The 21,222-nt window shown below is 58.5% G+C and overlaps 2 protein-coding genes across 2 annotated transcripts in view; one reads left to right on the top strand and one right to left on the bottom strand.

Annotated features, from left to right (window-relative positions):
* Positions 1-12,878: 12,878 nt before the first annotated feature.
* FAM181A (family with sequence similarity 181 member A) lies at positions 12,879-13,840 on the top strand. The gene has a single exon (XM_037130155.2). It carries the CDS (start codon positions 12,962-12,964, stop codon positions 13,838-13,840), a length of 879 nt encoding a protein of 292 aa, XP_036986050.2. The 5' UTR covers positions 12,879-12,961.
* A 3,567-nt stretch (positions 13,841-17,407) lies between these two features.
* The window catches only part of ASB2 (ankyrin repeat and SOCS box containing 2), a 38,314-nt gene continuing 34,499 nt past the window's right edge, over positions 17,408-21,222 (bottom strand). The window contains exons 9-10 of the mRNA XM_053666026.1: positions 20,654-20,807; positions 17,408-18,025 (exon numbers count right to left, since the gene is read on the bottom strand). Of these exons, the coding sequence (XP_053522001.1) occupies positions 17,889-18,025; positions 20,654-20,807 (291 nt within the window). The 3' untranslated portion in view covers positions 17,408-17,888. The remainder of the gene's footprint in view (positions 18,026-20,653; positions 20,808-21,222) is intronic.

Below are 21,222 nucleotides of genomic sequence, written 5' to 3'. Positions count from 1 at the left end.
GACATCTGGGCTCCGGAACAGTGAAGGCAAGAAGTTCTGTTGTTTTAAGCCACCCAGTTAGTGGTCCTTTGCTATGGTGGCCCTAGGAAACTAAGACAGCTTGTTATGCAGCAAACGCTAACTATTGCACTCATAGGTTCATTAAATGATAGTCATGTGATCTATAAGAGCCAATGAGATTGTGCAGAGATTGCTGTTGCTCAGCAGAAATCCGTTTCTTCTTCTTGGCAGACAGCCAAGCTCGGAATGCCCGTGTTGTTACTGAACCCAACCAGTGGGGGGTGGGGGGTCCTACTCCTCACCACCTACCCCGCAAAGCTCCAAAGATGGAGGTCGGTGGAACAGGAAGGAATTTTTTATTTAATGGCAAGTTTCTGCCTGACATATCAAAAGTCAGGGAAAGAAAAAGTCAGAGTATGGCACCAAAAATAGTCTCATCACAACTGCTGCATAGGTTCAGGAACTGAAAGTAACACAAAAACAAAAATCTGTTCGCAGTGCTGACAATTATCACCAAGGTCTCTAGAAATAATGGCTAGTTTCTGCCTCAAAGCCCATTCCACCTCGGCCCAGGAGCCTCTTGGCAGGATGGGGCTGCTGCTCTCTCCCCCCTGCTCTCCATGCTGTGTCTTGTCATCTGGCCCATGATGGAGTCTCACTCACGCCCCCATGACCTGAGTCCTCCCAGCACGGGGCCCCCGAGAGCCGGGCTTCCCCCATCCAGGCCACAGAAAGCTTTTCGACCAACTCTTCCAGCAGCTCCATTCTGCAGTTCAACGAGGTTCAAGTGCCCTCTGCTGGCAGTCAGCTGAGTCCCTGCTGCCTGAGCAACGACTAGGAACGGAGAGGTGAGCCGCAGGTCCCTCCTGCCCCTTCCCAAGTCCCATCTCCCATTGCTTCCCACTGTGGACCCTCAGGTGCACTAGATGTCCACATCTGCCCTCTCGGAATGCTTCTCCTCCACTGGTCCCTCTGATACACTTGTGACCATCTCTAAGACTACTAAGCACCACTTCCTCCAGGAAGCCTCCCCTTATTTCACCCAGGGAAACTGTCTCTGTGAAAACCCCATCACTCCCTTGCCATGCTATAAGGTCCTTACCTGTTCACTCACCTTTCCCCGTGGAGAGCATGTCTCCCCTGTCCCCAGCACCCAGCACAGGGTCTCGGTGGGAAGTGTTTGTTGAATGAATGATTTTCCCCTCCACCTGTGTCAGGGGTTCTGAGCAGGACTGCTCTGAGGTCGGGGTGCTCTGGAGTGAAATGGTATGTGTATGTTGTACGTGGGACAAAAACATTATTCATGCCTATGTGCTTGCTGAGAAAAGATTCAAAGAATGCATGGAAAATTTATAAACTGAAAAATGACCCCCTGCAATCCTCCCTCCTCCTGCTTCCTTTCACGAACCACCACTTATCACTCTGGGGTGCGTCCCCCCAGGATTTTTCCAAGCAATTCCCTCTTAGTTCATTTACCTTTCCTTCTTTTTCTTGTTTTTGACATGAATGGGGTCCTACTATACACATCATTCTGTACTTTACTTTTTCATGAGACGATCCATCCTAAGTCCCGTCTCTGTCAGCACCTGTAGGTCTCCGTCACACGCCAGCACTACCGCCTGAGTGTGTAAACTCCAAGTCCGGTTTTCGTCTTTGCTTTTGTTTGTTTGCTTGCTTTTTTGCGGTTGCAAACAGCATTGCTGCAAACATCCTCACGCCTGGATCTCTGCTCCGAGTCTAAGGGCAGACTCGTTTCATATTGTAACAGAAACTGACAAAATGCCCCCAAAGCATCACTACCAACTTCCGCTCACATGAACACGGCTTCGGTGTGTCTCCTCTTCCACATCCTTGGTAGCACTGGGCCTTGTTAGACTTCTAAAACATTCTGGCACACCTGACCATCTCAGCCTTCACATCCGGTGAAATCTGGTTCAGATGGGCATGCGGGAGAGCCACCAGGGACAGCGGTCCGGAAATGGGACATGGTAGGTACAGCACATGGGCCTCCAGCCTCTCATTGCCATTGCCGTCGGCCCCATTCCTCCTTGGCCAGGGAGGGAAAGTCCTTCCCCAACCCCTGCTGAGCACTCGATCCTGGACCCAGAGCCCAGGTCCCTCAGCAGGTGCCCACCCCCAGGGAGGGGAGGGGGTCCCTCGCAGGGCTGACCAGAGTCCCCAGAGAGGCCGTGGACTCCTGGCAGCATTCCCCATTGGCCTGGCTGAGATCCCAGTCAGTGTAAAGGAAGCAGCTCCAGCCTGGAGAATGCTCAGGGGACCAGGGAATGACACCCGGGGCCAGGCACAGCCAGGAGAGGATGTTTACAGTGGCCCACTGGGCCCTCGGAGGGGAGGCTGGAGCGTCCAGGGGGCTCACCTCTTAGTCCGCCCCACCCCGGACCAGGAGGACTCTGTGTGGAGATGAAATTTGGAAACAGCCTGTCATTTGTGTCATCTGAAAAGGTGGGAAGAGGGGAGGCCGGCCTTGGAGGTCCGCAGCAGGGCCCCATGGGGACTCTCATTGGTACCCTGGGGAGCCCTGGTGGTCTGAACAGCCAGGTGCAAGCAGGTCAGGGGAGGAAGCTCTCGGACTGGAGAACTCGGCTGGGAGCTCCCCGGGTAGAGCCCAAGACCGACCCATGCTCGACGCCTTGGGAAAGACGAGGATAAGGAGCTCCTGACCTCATGTTGGTGTGGCGTTGCAGAGTTCCCACCTCATCCCCGTTGGAATTCACCGTATGCTCTTTTGTTGTTCAGGTGGTATTCCCATTCCCAAACCCTGCCCGCACAGCGAGGTCCTTGCCCACAGGCGTGGGTCTCCCCTCATGGCTGCTTTGGAGCACCAGGCCTTCTGTGCTTGGTCAACTCCTTTGCTTCCTTTAGGACTCAGGTCCAGGCTCCTACCCTCTGACCTTTTGCTTTCCAGCAAACATACTTGATGAAGTGTGCCCTGTCATTGAGTGTGAAAGCCAGGTCCGTCCCCACTGGACGGCGCCCTCCATGAGGCAGGGCTCTGGGCATGGATCACCTCCCCTCTGTCCTCCTGTGTCTCCCCATCCAGGTGTTGTGAATAGAAGGATGGGCTGTGGGTGGTGCTAAGAGGTGACCAAACGACCTATTTGCCATCCTGAAGCCGGCTGTGAAATTCCTGCTCGGCAAAACCAACGTGTGGCCTCAGGGGGTCCCGGGTCTACGCAGGAAAAGGGGGGTAGAGGGTGGAGACAGGGGAGGGGACAGCACAGGGGTTGTGCAATACCTTCAGGGAGCTGGGCGTGGGGGGTGGTGTGTTGTCAGAACTCAGAAAGGGCAGGAGCGTGGGCTGCTCGCCGAGGTGTTGGGGCCAGAGACTGAAGGGCTGATTGGTCCAGAAACTCCGCGTACCTGGAGCAATTTCAAGGGCGCCCTCTTGTGGTCATTGGAGGCCAAGGCTGAGGGCTCAGGGGAGAATCCTGCGTTTTCTCTTGGCCAAGGGTGTGAAAGATGGCCCCTGAAGAGGGGGAAGGAGCGCTGGTTGGAGTCAGGCTGCTAGTGCTGACCATGCCGCTAATTCGCCAGGTTGCGTTGAGCGAGTCGTTCACCTGCCGGCCTCAGTTTCCCCATCTGATTAATAAAGGGATTAGATGACGCACGCAGCTCTCACAGGTGGAAACTCGGACCACAGGCCAGCCCTGAGCTAAGCACTGGCAGGTGTTACCTTGACCCCCTTTGAGGACATGGCAGGCAGGTGCTGCCTGAGAGGAGGAAACCGAGGCTTGGAGAGGTTAGAAGACCTACTGCTGGTCACCCAGCTGGTGAGTGACAGAAGTGGGGCTTGAAGCCTGGTCTGTGACTCGGACGCGCCCCCTCTCCTGGGGTTTCTCATGGTCTCCGGGGTCCCTGCCATCTTCACCTGATGTTCCAGGTGTCCTCTGGAGAGAAGGAATTCACGGGAGCCACTGGGGTCCTGGCCGGCAGGGAGACAGGAAGTAAGACTCAGACAGAACATTCAGGCCCAGCGACCTCGCGCACAAAGTGTGTGGCCTTCGCAGGGAAGGAGTCGTGGCCACTGCCCCACCAGTTTCTAGTGGCGTGAACCTGGGTAAAATCATCTGTGCCTCAGTTTCCCTTCAGAGGATCTCTATGGTATAGGTAGAGGATTTGGTGAATGAGCTGGAGCTCCTGCATGTCAGCGCACAGTGAACATAAAGCTCTGACTAGTGCTTGCTGGTCTTGGAGAACCTCACTCCTGATGGGCCGGGGATGGGGCTGGGAGGGAATAGGGGTGAAGCAGATGCCATGGCAGACCCTCGCCAGCACGCCTGGGGGTGTCCTCAGGCAGTGGGAGTTAGAAGCCCGCCCAAGGCTGAGGTTTTAGACTCCCTTTTTTGGTGTTCGGGGTGGGGGGTCAGGTTCTGGATGTGGTTTGTGAGTGAAGCTGTGCGTGGGCGAACCTGAGAGCCAGGCTGGCTTCAAGGTCAGGGTCCAGGCACCTGCAAGGGCAGGACTGCCGTCGTTCGAGATGAAGGCACTGTGGGAGGAGCAGGCTGGGTGGGTTGGGAGCCAGGAGCTCAGGTGAGGGTGTGCGGAGCTGGGGAATCGTGGGCCTCCCAGGGAGACGGTGGGGAGCTGCTGGATGTGACTCTGGGGTTCATGGGAGAGGGCCAGGCTGGAGACTGGAACGGGGGGGTCATCGGCCCACAGGTGGTCCTTCAGGCCTGAGAGACCCACACAGGGTCTGAACGCAGAGGAGGCAAGACGAGGCCCGGGGCTCATTCCGGCCTCACTGGACACAGACCTAGCCCCTCTGCTGCCCTGGCCCGGGAGTGGACTGCATCGCACAGCCTACGGCTGGTGTCTACCCACCTCCCTCCTTTCCCCCCTAGGACTTCTCCCTTCCTCAACAGAGCTAAAGCCACCTCGACTCATCCTTTGTCCCTAGGGAAGGGGTCTGTGGCAGCTTGGGGACTGTTGCCACCACCCCTGTCATCCAAAAGCCTTGGTCCTCATTCAGGGTCTAATGGGAACTATCACTGCCAGCCCCTCAAAGATGTCTTTGAACTTGGAACTGGTTGTGGTCCAGCCCTTGGCACTACCTGGTCAGCCCCAAGTCATCCTTGAGCCCATCTTTCTCTATGGTGGTGGCAAGCCAGAAGGTTGAGTAGAATTGCCCCACTTTACAGATGAGAAAAGTGAGGCCCAGGGAGGTGAAATTACCTGCCCAGAACAGCAGAGGCAGGACTGCATTGTAGTTGTCTGACTTTGAAGGTACTTTACGTCTATTTCCAAGAAGCAAACCTGCTCCCAGGAGTACCTGCCACATGCCAAGCCCTGAAAGGCCACCCACGGGGGCCAGGCTGGCAGGAGAGCTCAGCCTTGGCCCAGGGGCAAAGGTGAGGGGCTACTGGCTTCACCATAGTAACTCTCCCTACTCCCCCACTACCTGATCAGGACCCAGGGAACAGAGCGAGCTAGCAGGCCTGAACGGTCGGCTGTTGGCTGATGATGCAAATGTCCGTCTCTTGGGGAAAAATGTTACTCAGAGAATTTTCCGAAAGTGTGTTTGGTGCTGGATCTGGGCTACAGACAGAGCTGTGATCAGAGGTCAGGAAATGAAAGTCAGATGTCAAAAAAAAAAAGGATTCCCTTGCATAGTACCAAAGCAGGCTGGGTACTCCAAGCGGGAGGGGCCGGGTGGGGAATCTGTGAGGCAGGAGACAGGCAAGAGGGCACGACGGCCTGTCCCCCCTACTCTGAGGGGCGCTGTGGAGTGGACGCAGACAGAGTTCGAACCTAACCCCCTCTGCCACCCAGCTCAGCAACCAGGAGCACGTTCTTCTACACCCTCGCCTGCCGGGCAGGAAGGCAGAGCCCCCCGCAGACAGGTTTTGTTCGTTCATTCGTTCATTCGCTCACGTGTGCATGCGTTCATCCAGGGTTAAATGAAAGGGTGGACGTAAAACTCTTGGCACACGGTGGCGTTCGAGGGGAGTTGGGCCCTTGCCCCTCATCACGTGTCCTTTAGGAAATCCGTTCCTGGGGGCCAGGGCTCCTCTCTGAGGTCAGAGGGCGCCGTCGGTGCAAAGCAGTCGAGGGAGAGCTGCAGCCGGGAGCCCGAGCACAGAGGTGGCACCTGCTGTTTGCAGTTGTCTTGACACTGGCTATTGGAGTCCCCAAGGCGGCTCAGAAGCCGACCAGTCCTTTTACTTTACATTTCATTCACTCAGTGGGCCTTTATTATGTGCCTACTGCATGCAAATCAACGTGGAGGACAGCCTTCCCCCTCACTTTACCTCTCCCACTCCCTGCAGCCACTCCCCGCCTCCAACGTGGCAACCGCTCGCGGTCCCCACTCTCCACAATGCCTGCACCCCTGGCCTCTGTTGAATTGAACCGATGAACTCTGGCGGGGAAAGTGGGGGCACTTGTGTCCTTGGGAGAGTCACTGCCCTTCCCTGGGACACTGTTTCCTTGATTAAAATCATGGGGTGGGTTTCCAGAATGCCACGCTTCACACCCCCGGCTTTGCTTCCCACGATTTCTACCTGGACTCAGGGACACCTGGCATATATAGCCAGCCCCTCTCTCTCCACACCCAACAAGACAGCACTAGCCGATCAGGCCTTCTAACTGCTGAGCCCTGCAGGGCCCTCGGAACCTTGCCACGGGGCACCCGCCAGCCATCACTAATCAAATCCGAACTGGCAGTTGAGATTAAACGGACATTTCATTCCTGGCCAGCGCCCTAGGTCAGGTGGAGAGACGCATCTGAGAGGCACCAGAGGAAACAGTCAAGGTGATGAACACGTGGTGGGGGGCAGGGACCAGGGCAGGGGCCAGAATGGGGGGCAGCGGCCCACTGTGGACACCCATCAGGGACACAGAGACATTATTCCTGTCCCATGAGCCCCTATTTACAGGTGAGATGTGCCCAAGACACATCTCAGAGGGGAGCCAGAGGGGAAGAGAAGGGCGACATTGACCATGACATCTCTGTGACTACAGCTGCGCTGCAGACCAAGGGCACAGGGACCAGCGGGGCTGGGCTGGGACACCTCCGGGTCGTCACATGGCCTCCAGCAGCTCTGAGGGCACGGCCACACCAGCATGAAGCCTCCGTTCTGAGGCAAGGTCACCAGGGCAGGGCACGCCGGGCTGGACAGCAGCCAGGTTCACTTCGGCCCTGAGCCTCCCACCCCAAGGAAGCCTGTCCGCTCTGATCACAGCTGATGGCACGCCTCGGGCTGGTCTGGGACCGAAATACCAGTTATGTAAGGGGTCAGTTACATAAATCCTCTTGTGACATCTGTGTCCCACGTCCACGGAGGCTCTGGTCAAGCCGCTGTGTCCCCCGGGCACGTCTTCTGAGTCCGGGGGTGGGACCGCACTTGGCAGGGCTGGGCACGTCCGCATCTCTGGGCTGGCAAAGCCCCTGCGAGGGAGTCAGGGCCCGTGTGCTGGGGACAGGTGTCAGTAGGGGCAGCACCACGCGGTGGTCCTGACCTGGGGTCTGGCTCTGGCTGCCAGCACCCTGTCCCCAGCCCTGTCACTTACTGCCCAGGGGACCTGGGGCAGGTTCTCTAGCTTTGTGCCTCAGTTTCCACATCTACAGAAGACAGTGGTCACGTGACTGGGAAGGACACAGGACTTCACACGCCTCACTGACTTTGACCGGATGGTGAGCTCTGGGCAGGCATCTGACGGCCGTCCCGAGATCGCGAGATAGACTTCAAAAGATTAGCGCTTCAGCTGTTCTCCATCAAGGTTTCCTAAATATTCTGCAACCAAAACAAAGGAGGGCTGACGCCAGACCACAGTCCATGGCCTCTGATTTCGAAGTTCTCTGTCATCAGAACAGCTTCCTCGTTTTAATCCGTAGTTTGCAAATACGTGGCAGTGTGCCTTGGTTCGTGTTAAGTGGATCAGCCCTTGAGGCTCTCGGCCCTGACCGGTTTTCATACTGCGCTGTGCACCGCATTTTTAAGGGACTTCTCTGCATAAAAGGGGCTTGCAGGCCCGCCACCCCGATGCCTCCCCAGCCCCACTGGCTGGACCAGGACATGTCATTTGTCCACTGCCCCCTCTCGCCTCCAGTTTCCACCTGCATCTGTGCCAGCTAAGCCCTAGAAGTCAAGTGCGTCCGGTGCCACCCAGAGATGCTAGATGGGTGGCTCCTTGTAGTTTAGGAAGCCAAGGACAGTCAGGGCCTGTCGCTCTGTCTCACTGGTGGGCGGGTGGCAGAAGGTGGCTCTTGAGTCATCCAGACAAAGTCAATCTCCCCTCCAACACACAAGCTGCCTCCGGGACAGTGGGGCAAGCCAAGCAAGCCCACCCTGTGCCCCGGGTCCCTGGAATGAAGGAGGTGCTGAATGGACTCACTGGGAGCTGGGAGCCACTGGCGCCGAGTAGCGTGAATACCTCTGAGGCTGGGCCGACGCAGCCAGAAAGTTGGAGACCCACGGAATGACAGGGAAGGGAGACCTGTCGGGAAGGGAGCCTCAGGTTCAAGTGAGCACCACTTCCTTGCCATTAATGGAGCTTTCTAGAACTCCTGCTGTGGCACAGGGGATGCAGTTGTGAAACAGCGTTTCCTGCTTTCAAAGCCTCCACGGTCCCAAAGAAACACAAGCAACTGGACATCAAGTATAACCACAGCAGCCGCAGAGGTCGATGAAGACCCGCTCTGTGCCGAGGCCGCTCTGGTCACTGGAGATGGAGGGATGAACCAGCAGACACACTCCCCACTGTCGCTCTCCGGGGGGTGCACACGGGCAGGGTTGGCTGGGTGGGGCAAACAGTAAGTGAGAAGGACCTCAGGGAAGAGCAGTTTCCGGTCCACAAGAAAAAAATCAACTCAGCGGAGTGGGCCCAGTACTCAACTCATGAACCGTTTAGTGACAAGCTACTCTGCGCAAGACCCCAGTAGGGGTCAGATTACGAAGGGCTGTCCGTGTTAAGCTAAGGAGGTTAGACTTCTTTGCATCTATAAACACAGGGCTGGGAGAGCGAGTCGTGGGTAATGCTGGAGCCGGGAGCCTTCAGAGCTGCTTGAGCTGGACTTTGAAGATGGTTGAGAGACAGGGTTGGCTGAACAGCCCTGAGTTGGGCCCAAGGATGAGAGATTTAGGGCTTGTCTTTGGGCATGTCACTACCTGTAAATAAGGAGAACCCTCCCTCCCTGACCACACACAGGACCATAACTGGGGAGGGACTGCCGAACGGCTCGAGATGGAGGCATAGTGTTACTGCCATTTCCCTCCCTACCCTGGTCCGTGTGGCCTCTCAGAAAGACACAGAGCACCTTTCCCTGCAGGGGTCAAAGGCAGCTCCCAGAGGGCTGTCCTGAGGCCAGGGGTGTCACCAGGCCAGGACACGACCCTGGATCAGGTTCTCAGGTCGCAGCTCCCTCCTGTCCCCCGGGACCCACCACCCACAGCTGCAGCTCCCAATCGCACTCCTGAGTCAGAAGTGGACGGTCACACCCCGAAGGAGGGGAAGCAGAGCCGAACCCGGGGCTTACATATAAACTGTGAGCTCTGAAGCCTTCGAATCTGGCAGCACGTCCTCATGCCTGGCGCTCGGGAGGAACTCGGGGAAGCAACATGGCATGTGGGGGGCCTCCACAGGCTTTGCATGCAGACAGGCCTGCTTCAAGTGCAAGTTCAAGTTCTGCCAGTGATTAGCTGTGATCCTTGGGAAAGCGACTTCCACCTGCTGTCTCTCCCTGTAAAAGGCCACGAGAGCACCCCTGTGAGGTCAGGTGAGGGCTTCCACGCACCGATGTGGGTTATGGGTTTGGTGCATATCAGGTGTCCAGAAAGTATCAGTTACTTGGTCCCATTTTCTCTGCCCTTTCTTCCTCTTTCCATCTCTTCTTTTCTTCTTTCTTTCTTTCCCCAAGAAGTGGGAAGAACACAAGGGAAGAAAGGCGCGTGTTAAGAGACAGGAGAAGGTTTTTGAAGCTGCAGACTTGACTCCCACAGAGCTCACCAGTGTCACGGGTTGTGGGTGTCAGTGTGGGCTGAGAAGCAGGGGGGGCGATGTCACCAGCAGGCAATGTCAGGATGGGCTGAAGCGACTGCAGGTGCGACTGAGTCTCAGGGAAGCTGAGACCACACGGAGTGGCGCGAGGAAGTCCCGAGAGAGGGACCAGCAGGAGCAGACACGGGACGTGGGGAAGGCCAGCGTGGGAATGCGGCCGGGATGGTTTGCGGCCGGTCTCCCAGCAGAGAAGGATGAAGCAGGGGGCCGAGCAGCCTGGCACAGGGTTATGGGGGGATGGGCACCAATGCCAGCCTGTGCCCTGGCCCCCTCGCATCAGGCAGCTGGAGCTGGGGGGAGACATCCAAGCCCGACCCGGTGATCTGGGGCGTTTCCTCCAGCTGTGTGCGCTATGCGGTTTGGGGAGGAAAGAATGTCTTCTGCCCATCCCAGTCGGGGCGGGGGGCTGGGTTATGCCACAGAAACAAGTAACCCCCAAAATTCAAGGGCTGATTTCATCCATGCAGAGGCTGCTGCCAGTCTCTAGGCCATGCGATGGCCACTGACCCAGAATGCTCCAGTCCAAGGTCACCTCCATCTCGGTCCACACTTCCCCAATCCCCACAGCAGGGGAAGGGGGTGTGGAGAATACCTCTCCCCACCCCACCACCCACGATGGGCTATCTCTGCCAAGCCCTTCATTTTGCCTGTGGGGACCCTCAGGCCGGAGAGGGCGGGGCGTTGGAGCAGCTGTCCATTGGCCAGCAGGATGGGTGGGGCCAGCACTCCTGGGGAAGGTTCGGCCCCACCCTGTCACTGCTCCCAGTCTGGGAGGGAGGACTTCAGAGAGGACTCCCTGGCATTGTAGGTTGTGGTGCGAAGGTGTGGGTTGGTGTGTAGACCACTAGCCATTCTTCCAACCAGGGGTCAGGAGGAGGTAGCAGAGGAAAGAGAAGGCAAGGAAGAGAAAGGAGAGAACCAGGAGACAGTCGGGGGCTGCAGGGGCCCACCAGGCTGGCTGGCCTGGGGGCCTCGACCGGCTGCATTCTCCCTGCAGCCTCCCTCCACCGCCGGCCTCACCTTCCTTCTGGCCAGCTGGTGGGCAGGGCCCGCCGCAGCCGGCTCGAGCTCCCTTGCTTGCTCAGAGCGGCCCTGCTTGCGGCCCTGCCGGCGTTGGCACGGTGACAGTAGCCAAGTGTGCAAACTTGTGCCATTGTCCCCAGGCCAGGGGGAGCCATGGAGACTGGCTAATATGACACAGGAAAATGTTTGCTGATGGCAATTCTATGGGCTTTGTCCACCTCTTTCTCCATCATGACGACTCGATTTAAGTCCCTAACTGTTTGACTACAAATGCAAGGGGACCGTGCAACGCCAACCTTTTGTCCGGCCGCGCTGAATGGGCAATTCAGGCTTTGTGCAGCTCAATTGAGGAAGCAAACATAAAGACAAGATTCCTGAGAGCTCCGGCCGCCTTCCCATGGATATCCCAGCCCCTCGTTAGCGCGTCCTTCCCGGCTACCTTTGCCCGCGCCAGTGTGCCTCTGGCCCGCACAGGCCTGCCTGGGCCCATGCCTCGGGGAGCGGGGTGGGGAGAGGAGAGAGCCACTCAACACTCAAGGACAGCAGCTTACCGTCTGATTGTCTGTCTGCACTGGAGCATGGCAGCTGCAGGCCCGGGGCCCTGGAGGAGGATGGCAAGCCCATCTCTTCTGGGCCCGGCCCCTCCTCCGTCCTGGACTTTTTAAATGCACACATGCACACACGCTCACACACGCGCACACACGCTGCCCCCTCGAGAAACCAGGGAACTGAGGTCAAGGGGAGGAGGGTGTGGAGGCCGAGAGGGAGAGTGGAGCTGAGGGGCAGAAATTTACCGGGAAATGATTGCATTTGGGAGCTGTCTTTTTTGTGATGGTCCCCATGGTGACAATTTGTGACGGCAAAGAATGTGGGAACGGGGCGCTGCCGCCTGATTGGGATGCTTTGTATCTGGAGAGGCGCTCCTGATTGGCCTGAGGGGCCCCCCAGCTCTGGGGACTTGCCCTCCATTCAGCCCACTCGAGGGCGGCACAACTGCTTCCAGCCTGACGCTTGGAGCTTGCGGCCGCAGGGCCTGGCCCAGGTCTGCAGCGGGAACCAGCGGGGCCACGTTGGTGCCCGGGGCCCAGGCCCGCACCCTTGGTCAGTGTGGAGGCTGGGAGGTTGGGCTCGGCCGGAACTTGGGGGTGGGGCAGGCAGGGGCCTGGGGGAGGGGCGAGGGGCTGTGGGAGGTGGCCAAGGAGGCATGAAATTGCGGCAGATGCTTCTGCGGGGGAGTTCTCGCTGCCACAGCCTGAGCTCAGCCCGCCAGGCAGGCCTGGGCTTGAGTGCCAGACAGGGGTCCTGCCTGTCCTGCGTGAGAGCTGGGGGTGGAGCGTGGCGACCTAGGAGGGGGGCTGATGCTGGTGGGGCTGGGGGTGGGGGTGGGAGGAGGAGGGCACCACCGGGGAGAGATGGGGCTTGGCTTTGCTTGAAAGTGAAGCAGTCACCTCTGCTCAGAAAAGAGAAACTCTGCTGGCAGGTCGAACACGTTGGCAGCCTGCTGTGTGGGAGGCACAGTGCGCTGGGAGCCAGCGGCTCGTGCTCCAGCCCCAGCAATGCCACCTGTAGCTGGGTCACCTTGGGCAAGTCACCTGACCTCTCTGAGCCTCAGCTGCAAGTGGAGGGCAGCAGACTCCAGAAGACTGTGTTTGAGCCTGTTCCACCGCAGCTGCTCAGGAGGAAATCCTTAGTGGTTTTCATGGGTGTCCCTCTGCCCAGGACTCTGCTCGCAGCTGAGGAGTACTGGGGCTGGGGCCACCGTTACAGCCAGGGAGCCTTTGGGGAGGGCTGAGTTGGCTGCTCAGAGAGACTCCAATGGCCTCTGTGTCCCCCAGGTCAGCTCTGTGCCCTTCCCTGGAGCGGCCACCTGCTAGCAGAGCCGCCCTCTTCATGGAAAGCCCCGTGAAGTGGCCCCCTGGTGATGGCATCCGACAGTGACGTGAAGATGCTGCTGAACTTCGTGAACCTGGCGTCCAGTGACATCAAGGCGGCCCTGGACAAGTCCGCGCCTTGCCGCCGCTCCGTGGACCACCGCAAGTACCTGCAGAAGCAGCTCAAGCGCTTCTCCCAGAAGTATTCCCGGCTTCCGCGGGGCCTCCCTGGCCGAGGGCCCGAGCCCCACCTGAAACGGGGGCCTGAGGACCGGCCCGGGAGGCTGCCCCTCAATCCTGGCCCTGACGCCAGTCCTGCTGGTGGAGGGGACTGCAAGGAGAAGGCTCTGGGGAACCCCTACGGGGTGGAGTGTCTCTCTAAGGAGCAGACCCTACAGGGGCAGAATCCAGAAGCTGCCAGGCCTGGCCAGGTGCCCATGAGGAAAAGACAGCTGCCCGCTTCCTTCTGGGAGGAGCCGCGGCCCACCCACAGCTACCCCATGGGGCTGGAGGGGGTCCTGGGCCCCAGAGAGGGACTTCCCTATGAGGGTAAGAAACACTGCAAGGGCTTGGAGCTTTTAGGGCCTGAGATGGCCCTGGTGCCCATGTCCCCAAGGGCACCGGGTGAAAAAGAGCCACCCAAGATGCCCGGAGTCTCCCTGGTGGGCCGTGTCAATGCCTGGAGCTGCTGCCCCTTCCAGTACCATGGACAGCCCGTCTACCCTGGCCCTCCAGGGGCCTTGCCTCAGGGCCCTGTCCCCGGCCTAGGCCTGTGGAGGAAAAGCCCAGCTTCCCCCGGGGAGCTGGCCCATTTCTGCAAAGATCTGGATGGCCCGGGGCAGAAAGTATACAGACCCGTGGTTCTGAAGCCTATCCCCACCAAGCCGGCCATGCCCCCACCCATCTTCAATGTCTTTGGCTACCTCTAGCTGGGCTAGGAGGGCCTTGGCTCCCACTCCTGCCTTGCAGGAGCATTGGGGGCCCCGGGAGCTCTCCTTGAGAGGAGTGGGCTGGGCGGTGGCGTGGCCTCTTGAGAACCTTCCCTTTATGTGTGTGCAAACTGGGGGGGGGGGGGTGGCAGGCATAGGGCCGCCTTGGGAGCGGTGGGGCTGGGCTCGCTGGTCCCTCTCCAGCCAGGCCAGGGCCTGGCAGATCACTGTGCCATCACCGCGCAGACCTCTGGCAGGCAGCAAGCTTTGCCCAGGTCTGCCAGCCACCCCAGAAGCCTGGGTTACTCCTCTGTTCATCTCACCCACTGTAAGCCAGTATCGGTTCTGTTCTTGTTGTTCTTTGTACATATTAAGGTTAAAAGAATAAAGATGTTTCTTTTGCAGTTTCTACATCTCGGCTGTCATCGTGATGCTGAAGGGTCCCCAGGCCTAGGAAGTGCTGCCTGTGCTCGGGAGGAGGGCTGCTCATGGCAGTGATTAGCGGCGGGGGCGGGGGCAAGGGGGCCAAGGGCCTGTGCGAAGTGTGGGAATGGGTGCTGGTCAGGCCACTAGGGAAGGGCGTTGTGGTTCTCCGTGTCAGGGGACAGAGGCTGCGGGGAGCCTGGGTCCTCGGAAGGTCAGACAGCGCTGGAGAACAGGGAGGATGGCGCTGGGTGGCAGAGCAGTGGCCCTGGCTCTGCTGTGGCATGTGGGGCTGGACCTTTCCTCAGGGCCTCCTTGGGCCACCCGCAGAATGAGGGGTGGGGTGACACTGGTCCCCTCTGTGGTGCCTGCCACTTCAATTAGGCCTCAGAATCCTTCCCAATATAGGGCTCTGGGGTTGGGGGGGGCTGAGGGATTTCCCACTCTGCCTGCTCGCACTCCGGCTTCCCCCAGGGGCCTGTCCACGAGGATGGGCGGCACACCCACTGGGAAGTGGCTCCCGTCCGACATTCTGGGGCTTGGGAGGCACAGAGGCCATGCAGCAGGGGCAGAGGGGTTCTGAGTGATTATCCAGCACACAGGACAGGGAGTCCTCAGCCAGGACCTCCCCCTCAGGCGGCTCCAGTCCCAAAGAGCAGGGAGGGACCAGGAGCAGGTATGTGCGCATGTCCTCTCCCCCTGCACATCATCACAAAGGCCCCCGAACACACATAGCACAGCAGCATTAAAAATGCTAATCCAGGCTCTGCCACCTACTAGGCTGTGTGACCTTGGACATGTTACTCAACCTCTCTGTGCTGAAATGTCCTCATCAGAAAAATGTGATTAACACAGACCTGCTTCCTGGCTTGTTGCGGGATGATGTGAGCGCCTGGGTCTCTGAGGACTGCTGCCCAGGTGATGAAGACCCGCACCTACCAAGGCCCCCTCTCCTGAAGGAAGTGTGATTTCTCAGGGTGGGTGCCGCCCAAACCCACTGCACCTGGGCCCCCACAGCCCGGCTCCCCTCAGCCTTTCCCAGGGGGAAGCTGCAGGTGCGTAAATTCAGATGCCAGGGGCCTTTGTCTGCAAGCAGAAACCTTTACTACACGTTCCACCTGCCACCGTGAGTCCCCAAAAGGGAGCAACCCAGGGGAAACGCACATCTAGGAAGGCTTTGGTGCTGATGCTCCTCTGACCAAAAAGGGCATCGAGCTGGTTCAAGGTGAAGCCCCAGAACTCACCTCCTACGCAAGCCTCAGTCCTGGCACCAGGCCCAACATGCTCCTGCTCACAGGGTGGAACCGCGATCCGGATTTGAAGCGTTTGGTGATGCCGCAGAGACATCTCTGAGGCTGAAGTCCCCCCGGGGCTGGGAGACTCTGGGGGTGGGGTGGGGGTCTCTGCAGAGGGTGATAGCTGTAGAATCTACAAGCAGTGGTCAAAAGATGTGCCAATCACACAGTCTAGGCACCAACCATTCAGAAGAACCTTTGGGAGCAGGCCGGAGGCCAGGCATTCACCCTCCAGCTGCTGGGTTGTGGGAGGTGGGGGCGGGGACCCGAGAAGCTCACAGCTGGGGAAGGCACTTTGGGGGAAAGGGGGCCTGAGCAGTGGCCGTGACCGACTGACATAGACACACATGAATAATCCAAGAACCCAAATGCGGCACCAGCGCCTGCCAGGAGCATGGGGCCCACCTCCTGCAAGTAAATGGGGTCCCTGGGCAGTGGCTGAGCCCTCCTTCCCCACCTCTCCCACCGCCTCCTCAACCCTACCTCCTCCAGGGGGCGTCTCGCTCAGGCCGCCCCGGGGTGCCTGGGGCCTCAGCCTGTTAGGACCCTTTAGGCCCTATTGCGGCCTGAAACATCCCGTGGATTAAGAGTTTACCGGACACCCAGCCCCGCCCCCAAGTGCACCTGAACACCTTTCTGCTCTGTCTCGTCACCGACGGCCTTGCCCTGACCCTTTCGGGGTTGAACACCCTCAGTCTGGGAGGGCTCAGGTTTCCATCCGGATCTCTCCAGGGCCACCATTGTGAGGCCAAGTGGGACCATGACCATGCACAGGCTGAAACCCCAGCGACAGCTGTGTGTGCTCGGGCAAGCACTCTCCCTCTCTGGGCCTGTTTTCCCGTCTGTACTATGAGCGAGTGGGCAAGGCTCTGCTGATTCCCCTCTGGCCCGTGGCTTTGGAGTGTTGCTAGGAAGGCTCTTCCTTTTTAGGCAGACACTGGGGCTTGCCAGCTCTATGGGAAGCCAGAGTAGGGGCCACCAAGGCCGTCAGGGGCCACAGCGATGACGAGCCCGAGGCCCCGGAGGAAAGAGCCAAAGGCAGAGCTGAGCCTACAACCAGAGCCCCCAGCCCTGCCCAGCTGCTCACTTTCCAGGAGCCAGAAACACAGTTTGACCTGGCTTAGGACTCTTCCAGACCCTGCGGCAGCCCGCACAGGCTCGCATCAGGGTGGCCTGCCACGGCTTCAGTGGCACTTGGTGAGTCACGGTCACTTCCATGGAAACCGGCATGTGGGCCTCAGCGCAGGGGATTCTGATGAGAAGGTGCTTTCTCCCCTGCCCCACCGAAGGTGGTTGGGCAGCCCCAGCCTGGCTCACCCCACAGAGCCACGAGGGGCTGGAGGAGGTGACGGAGGGGACAGGGCTTCCTGTCTCTCAAGTTGGCGACTTTGCAAGGGCTGAATCAGCGACGACCACCACCCCAGCGCCTGGGCTCATAGGGGCCAGCACACAGACAGTTTTTCCCCTCAGTATCTCAGCTTTTGTGGCAGAACAGGATTGAGCGGGACCCAGAGTGCCAGGGAACATGTTCGCCGGGGACAACTGTCAAGAGGTCTGTGGGCACCGAGACCCCGTTTGTATGAAGCTCCTGTCTCCCTGGTGATTGATCGAGGACAGAAGACCACCCTTGATGGCTCTGGCCACAGTGCAGGGAGCTGCCCCTCTCCTCGGGCTGTGGGTCTCTTCTGATGGATGACGGACACACCCTCTGGGGTCCTTCAGAAGCCCAAACCCAGGTGACGCATTCAGGGGTCTGTGTGTCTTGTCTCCACCCCCACTCCTGCCCTGAGCAGCGCTGAGGATCCAGGCCCTGGGGGGACTGATGAGAGGGACTGCGCTGGACAAAAAGGCACCTGTGCAACATTTATTGCACCCAAAGAAGCCCTCTGGGACCCACGGTCCCCCCGCCCCCCATCTGAAGTCAAGTGGAGAGTTTTACAGAACAGGGGCAGGGCCAGCTCCGCAGCAGGGCTGTCCGGGAAAGGCAGGCTCACCCCCGGAAATGCCAGACCACAGCCTGCTGCGAGTTCTGCCCGCCAGCCTCTCCCGCCCCAGGAATGAAGGTCCCTGCCATTCCAAATGGCACAGCAGATCCGGGATCTACTCATCCATTGGGAAATAACATGGTTTTCTTCCCACTTGACACAGTCCGTTCTCTGCTCAGGGCACAGCTCTGGCCAAGAGACCTGGCGAGGTCCTGGTGGCGGCCCCAGCTCAGTGGGAGCAGCCCACAGCCTTGTCCATCAGCAGGTCCCCTTGGATTTGGGGACACCCCCGTCCTGAGATTCAGCGAAACAGTCTGAGGAACACTCCGTCTCTGTGTGCCCCGGTTACTGGGTGTTCTCGTACTTCAGGTACCTAATCAGCCTGCCTGGGAGGGGCAGCGTGTCCAGGAGTTTTATACGGTATTTCCCAATGGCCTTTCGAACTTGCAGCCGGCACAGATGAGCCAGAGGTCTTGGGGGCTCTGGATAAAGGAAAGAGAGAAGAGGGTTTGTCATTTGCAATCTGCAAAGGGTTCGCTCCTTCCTCTACATACACAGGCTGACCTCAGCTCAGACCTTAGCAACAGGCAGGGAGTCAGGCCTGGGCTCTGGGTGGTTCCGAGAGGCCAGGGCGGGGTGCGGGGACTGGGCAGCTCCCAGCAGGTTCCAGAATCCCAACGGGGATGCTGCCTCATACACTGGAGTTGCCTCCGCTGGTGGGGGATGGCGGGGTGAGGTGGGGACAGGGACTGCTGCAACTAATAATGGGGTCATTGATTTCAACCCTGGGCACAGGGTCTGGCATAGGGAAGGTGCTTGCTGAATCAGAGAATGCCATTCATTTATTCATTCAACAAACACGGACCAACCCCTTCACTCTGCATGGCTCTGTGTTCAGGTCTAAGACCCAGAGGTGCCAGCCCAGGGCCTTTTCTGAAGGCTCCACACCAGACTCTGCTACCTGAGTGGGGTCCGGACAGGTGGGCAGGAAGTTGACAGGTGAACGGAGACAGGGGCATTCCAAACAGGGGAGACAGCAGTGCCAGGTCGAGGAGGCCAGGGCCACCAGGGAAGACTGGGACCCAGAGGGAGTGTGGGGGGAGGACAGAGAGGCCAGGCAGCTGCCTCACTAGGTGACAATGTGCCATCCTGCATTTCTGACACTTCCGCTGCCTGTCCATCTCCCGCAGGACAGCTCCTGCCCTCTGGGAAGTGCAGCCCCTTCCTCGGCTGAGCAGAGACTGAACTTGGAGGAAGGCAAAGGGCCACTGGTGGGCAGAGGACCCAGGGCCACTGGGGCCGAGCTTGTGACTGGATAACTTAGACGACTCTGGGCTCATCATGCCACCTTTCAGAGCCTCTTCTGTCCTTCCTGCAGGAATAATGATGCCCACATCACAAAACTGGATGACAAACCGTGTGGAGTGTTTTGCAGTTGGAGGGTGGGCTTTCAGGTAACCAAAATAGGTACTGCCTAAGAACAATTTGTTCTGCTTGTTCCTAAATGTTTAGTGCTGCTCCTTTTCCCTGGGACCTGGCCTAGTTGTAAGGGATTATTAGCCTTCTCTAGGGAGGACAGGAGGTGCAGACAGAGAGGGGCAAGGCTGACATCCAAGTGTGGACTGCTCCGCCCTCTAGTGGCTGTGGAGGATCATGGTGCCTGTAACCGATTATTCCTGAGCTCCATGTTGACTGGGCATCCAGAGCTGTGCTGAAATCAATGCCTCCCTCCCCTGTCACCGGCCCAGGAACTTCACCAAGGGTCTCAGTTCAAGTGCTTCCCAGGTGTTTGTATGAATGCAAACTCCTGCAGTAGGTTTAGTTCAAAGGGGTGTGGGGACCAAGAAGGAACGTGGCAGGTAAGAGTCAGGGCACTGGGACAAGAGGTATCTGCACAGGCAATAACCCACCGAGTGATGGACTGTAGCAGCAGCAGGGTGACAGCTTGTCGCAGGTCACTCTCTGCCCCTTTGAGCCAGAGGCAGCCCAGGGCAGCTGGGACACCTCTGGGCAGATGCTCGATTCTCAGTGTCAGCGTCAGCACCCAGTTCCACTGCTTCTACCTCACCTGCCCAGGTGAGCTCCACAAGGCCCAGGTGAGAAGCCCAGAGGGATTCTCAGCCTGGCTTAGCCAGGCTGCCCCATCAACACCACACACAGCAGCTGGACTGTAGCCACAACCCCCAGCACCCCTCCCAGCGCCACTGCAGGCACCTCAGGCTCCTCTGTTCAGGTGGGGACTCTGAGGCCAACGGTCACCGAGCAAGCTCCCAGCTCTGGAGCTCAGGGGCCTGCCTCCTAGACCAGAGCTGCTCCAGGTGGACTGTGGGCCAGCAGCACTGGTGCCCCCTGGGGGGCATGCGGAAGCGCAGACCCTCAGGCCCTGCTCCAGACCTGCTGGCTCAGCACCTGCACTTCTGACAAGACGCCTGCGTGCTTTGTATGCGCTTTGCAGCATGAGATGCTCCAGACGTCATCATTCTTCCCTGGACCGCCCCATGCTGCCTCTCAGGTGGCCCACAGGTATGGGCAACTCCCTCCAAACTCCCAGGATACAGTCATACCACGGTACTCATCGGCTTCAAAACTTGCCAAAACCCTGTACTCATTGCATTTTGACGAGAAAAAAATGTGTCAGCACTCGGCGCTTGCTCGGGACTTGTTGCACTTGCTAGAACTTGTATGAGTCAGGACACCTTCCCGCAAGAGAAAATGCTTCCTCACTGACCGCATTCAGTATTCATAGGTTTTGGCACTCGTCATGCATTCCAGAGCGAATTAACGACGAGTACCGAGGTACCACCATACCTTAGGGAGCTGAAATTCTTTAAAATATCCTGGAAAGACTTAGTGGAGGGACTCAGGTTGCTCAAACCTGGGTTTGAATCCCAGTTCTGCCACTAACTAGTGGTGAGACCTTGGCCCCGGTGACATGGCCTCTCTGAGGGTCAGCCTCCTCATTTACAAAACAAAGAGTCACGGGGACACTGTATGTGACACTCAGCACAGAGCCTGGCATGGAGCAGGCACTCATCAAATGTCAGTACCGGTCACATGCCCCAAGCCCGAGGGCGGGGCCTAAACCGGCCAGCATCTGTGACAGCCCCTACCTGCCTTCTCCTTGATCACGGCCCAGTCCTCGAAGCTGTCGATGTGCTCCTTCAGCCGAGAGCAGAGCTGCACGTTGCCCACATAATCCAGAAGGATGTCGATGATGGGCCCCGCCCAGCGGCTCACCTCGGGGGTGGACAAGACCTCGCAGAACTGAAAGAGAGCGCACACCCACACTGGGGCACCAACGTCCAAGGGCACTAATGTCCAAGGGCACCACCCCCGCAAGCTCATCCCACAGGTGGCAGCCTAAGGCTGCCTGAGGGCAGGGGGCATGGGCGAGGGCAGATGCTGGGTACAGCCGGGCTGGGATCCCGTCCCTCCTCCTACCCACACAGGCCTCTGCTGCCAAAGTGGGAGCTGGGCGATGTGGGCCAGTCCATCGCCTCTCTAGCCTTAATTTCCTTGTCTAGGAAATGGGTTTGTAATACCAGCCGCAAGGGTTTATGAGAATTAAGGTGATATGAACATAAGCTTTATACATAGTAGGGCCCCCAAAAGGTGGCCATTGGCATTATAATTATCCCCAAGTGAAGGGTATTTCTAACTTCCTTGTCATTTTAGGTTC

Source organism: Artibeus jamaicensis, unplaced genomic scaffold (genome assembly GCF_021234435.1).
Source record: "Artibeus jamaicensis isolate MK-2021 breed Jamaican fruit bat unplaced genomic scaffold, CSHL_Jam_final contig_444, whole genome shotgun sequence".
Classification (NCBI taxonomy): Eukaryota; Metazoa; Chordata; class Mammalia; order Chiroptera; family Phyllostomidae; genus Artibeus; species Artibeus jamaicensis.
The sequence above is the reverse complement of the archived record's forward strand: the minus strand, read 5'-3'. Positions and strand labels throughout refer to the sequence as shown.

Bases quoted from the DNA above. Each gene is read 5' to 3' on its own strand.
- FAM181A (XM_037130155.2), top strand. From the start codon at position 12,962: ATGGCATCCGACAGTGACGTGAAGATGCTGCTGAACTTCGTGAACCTG.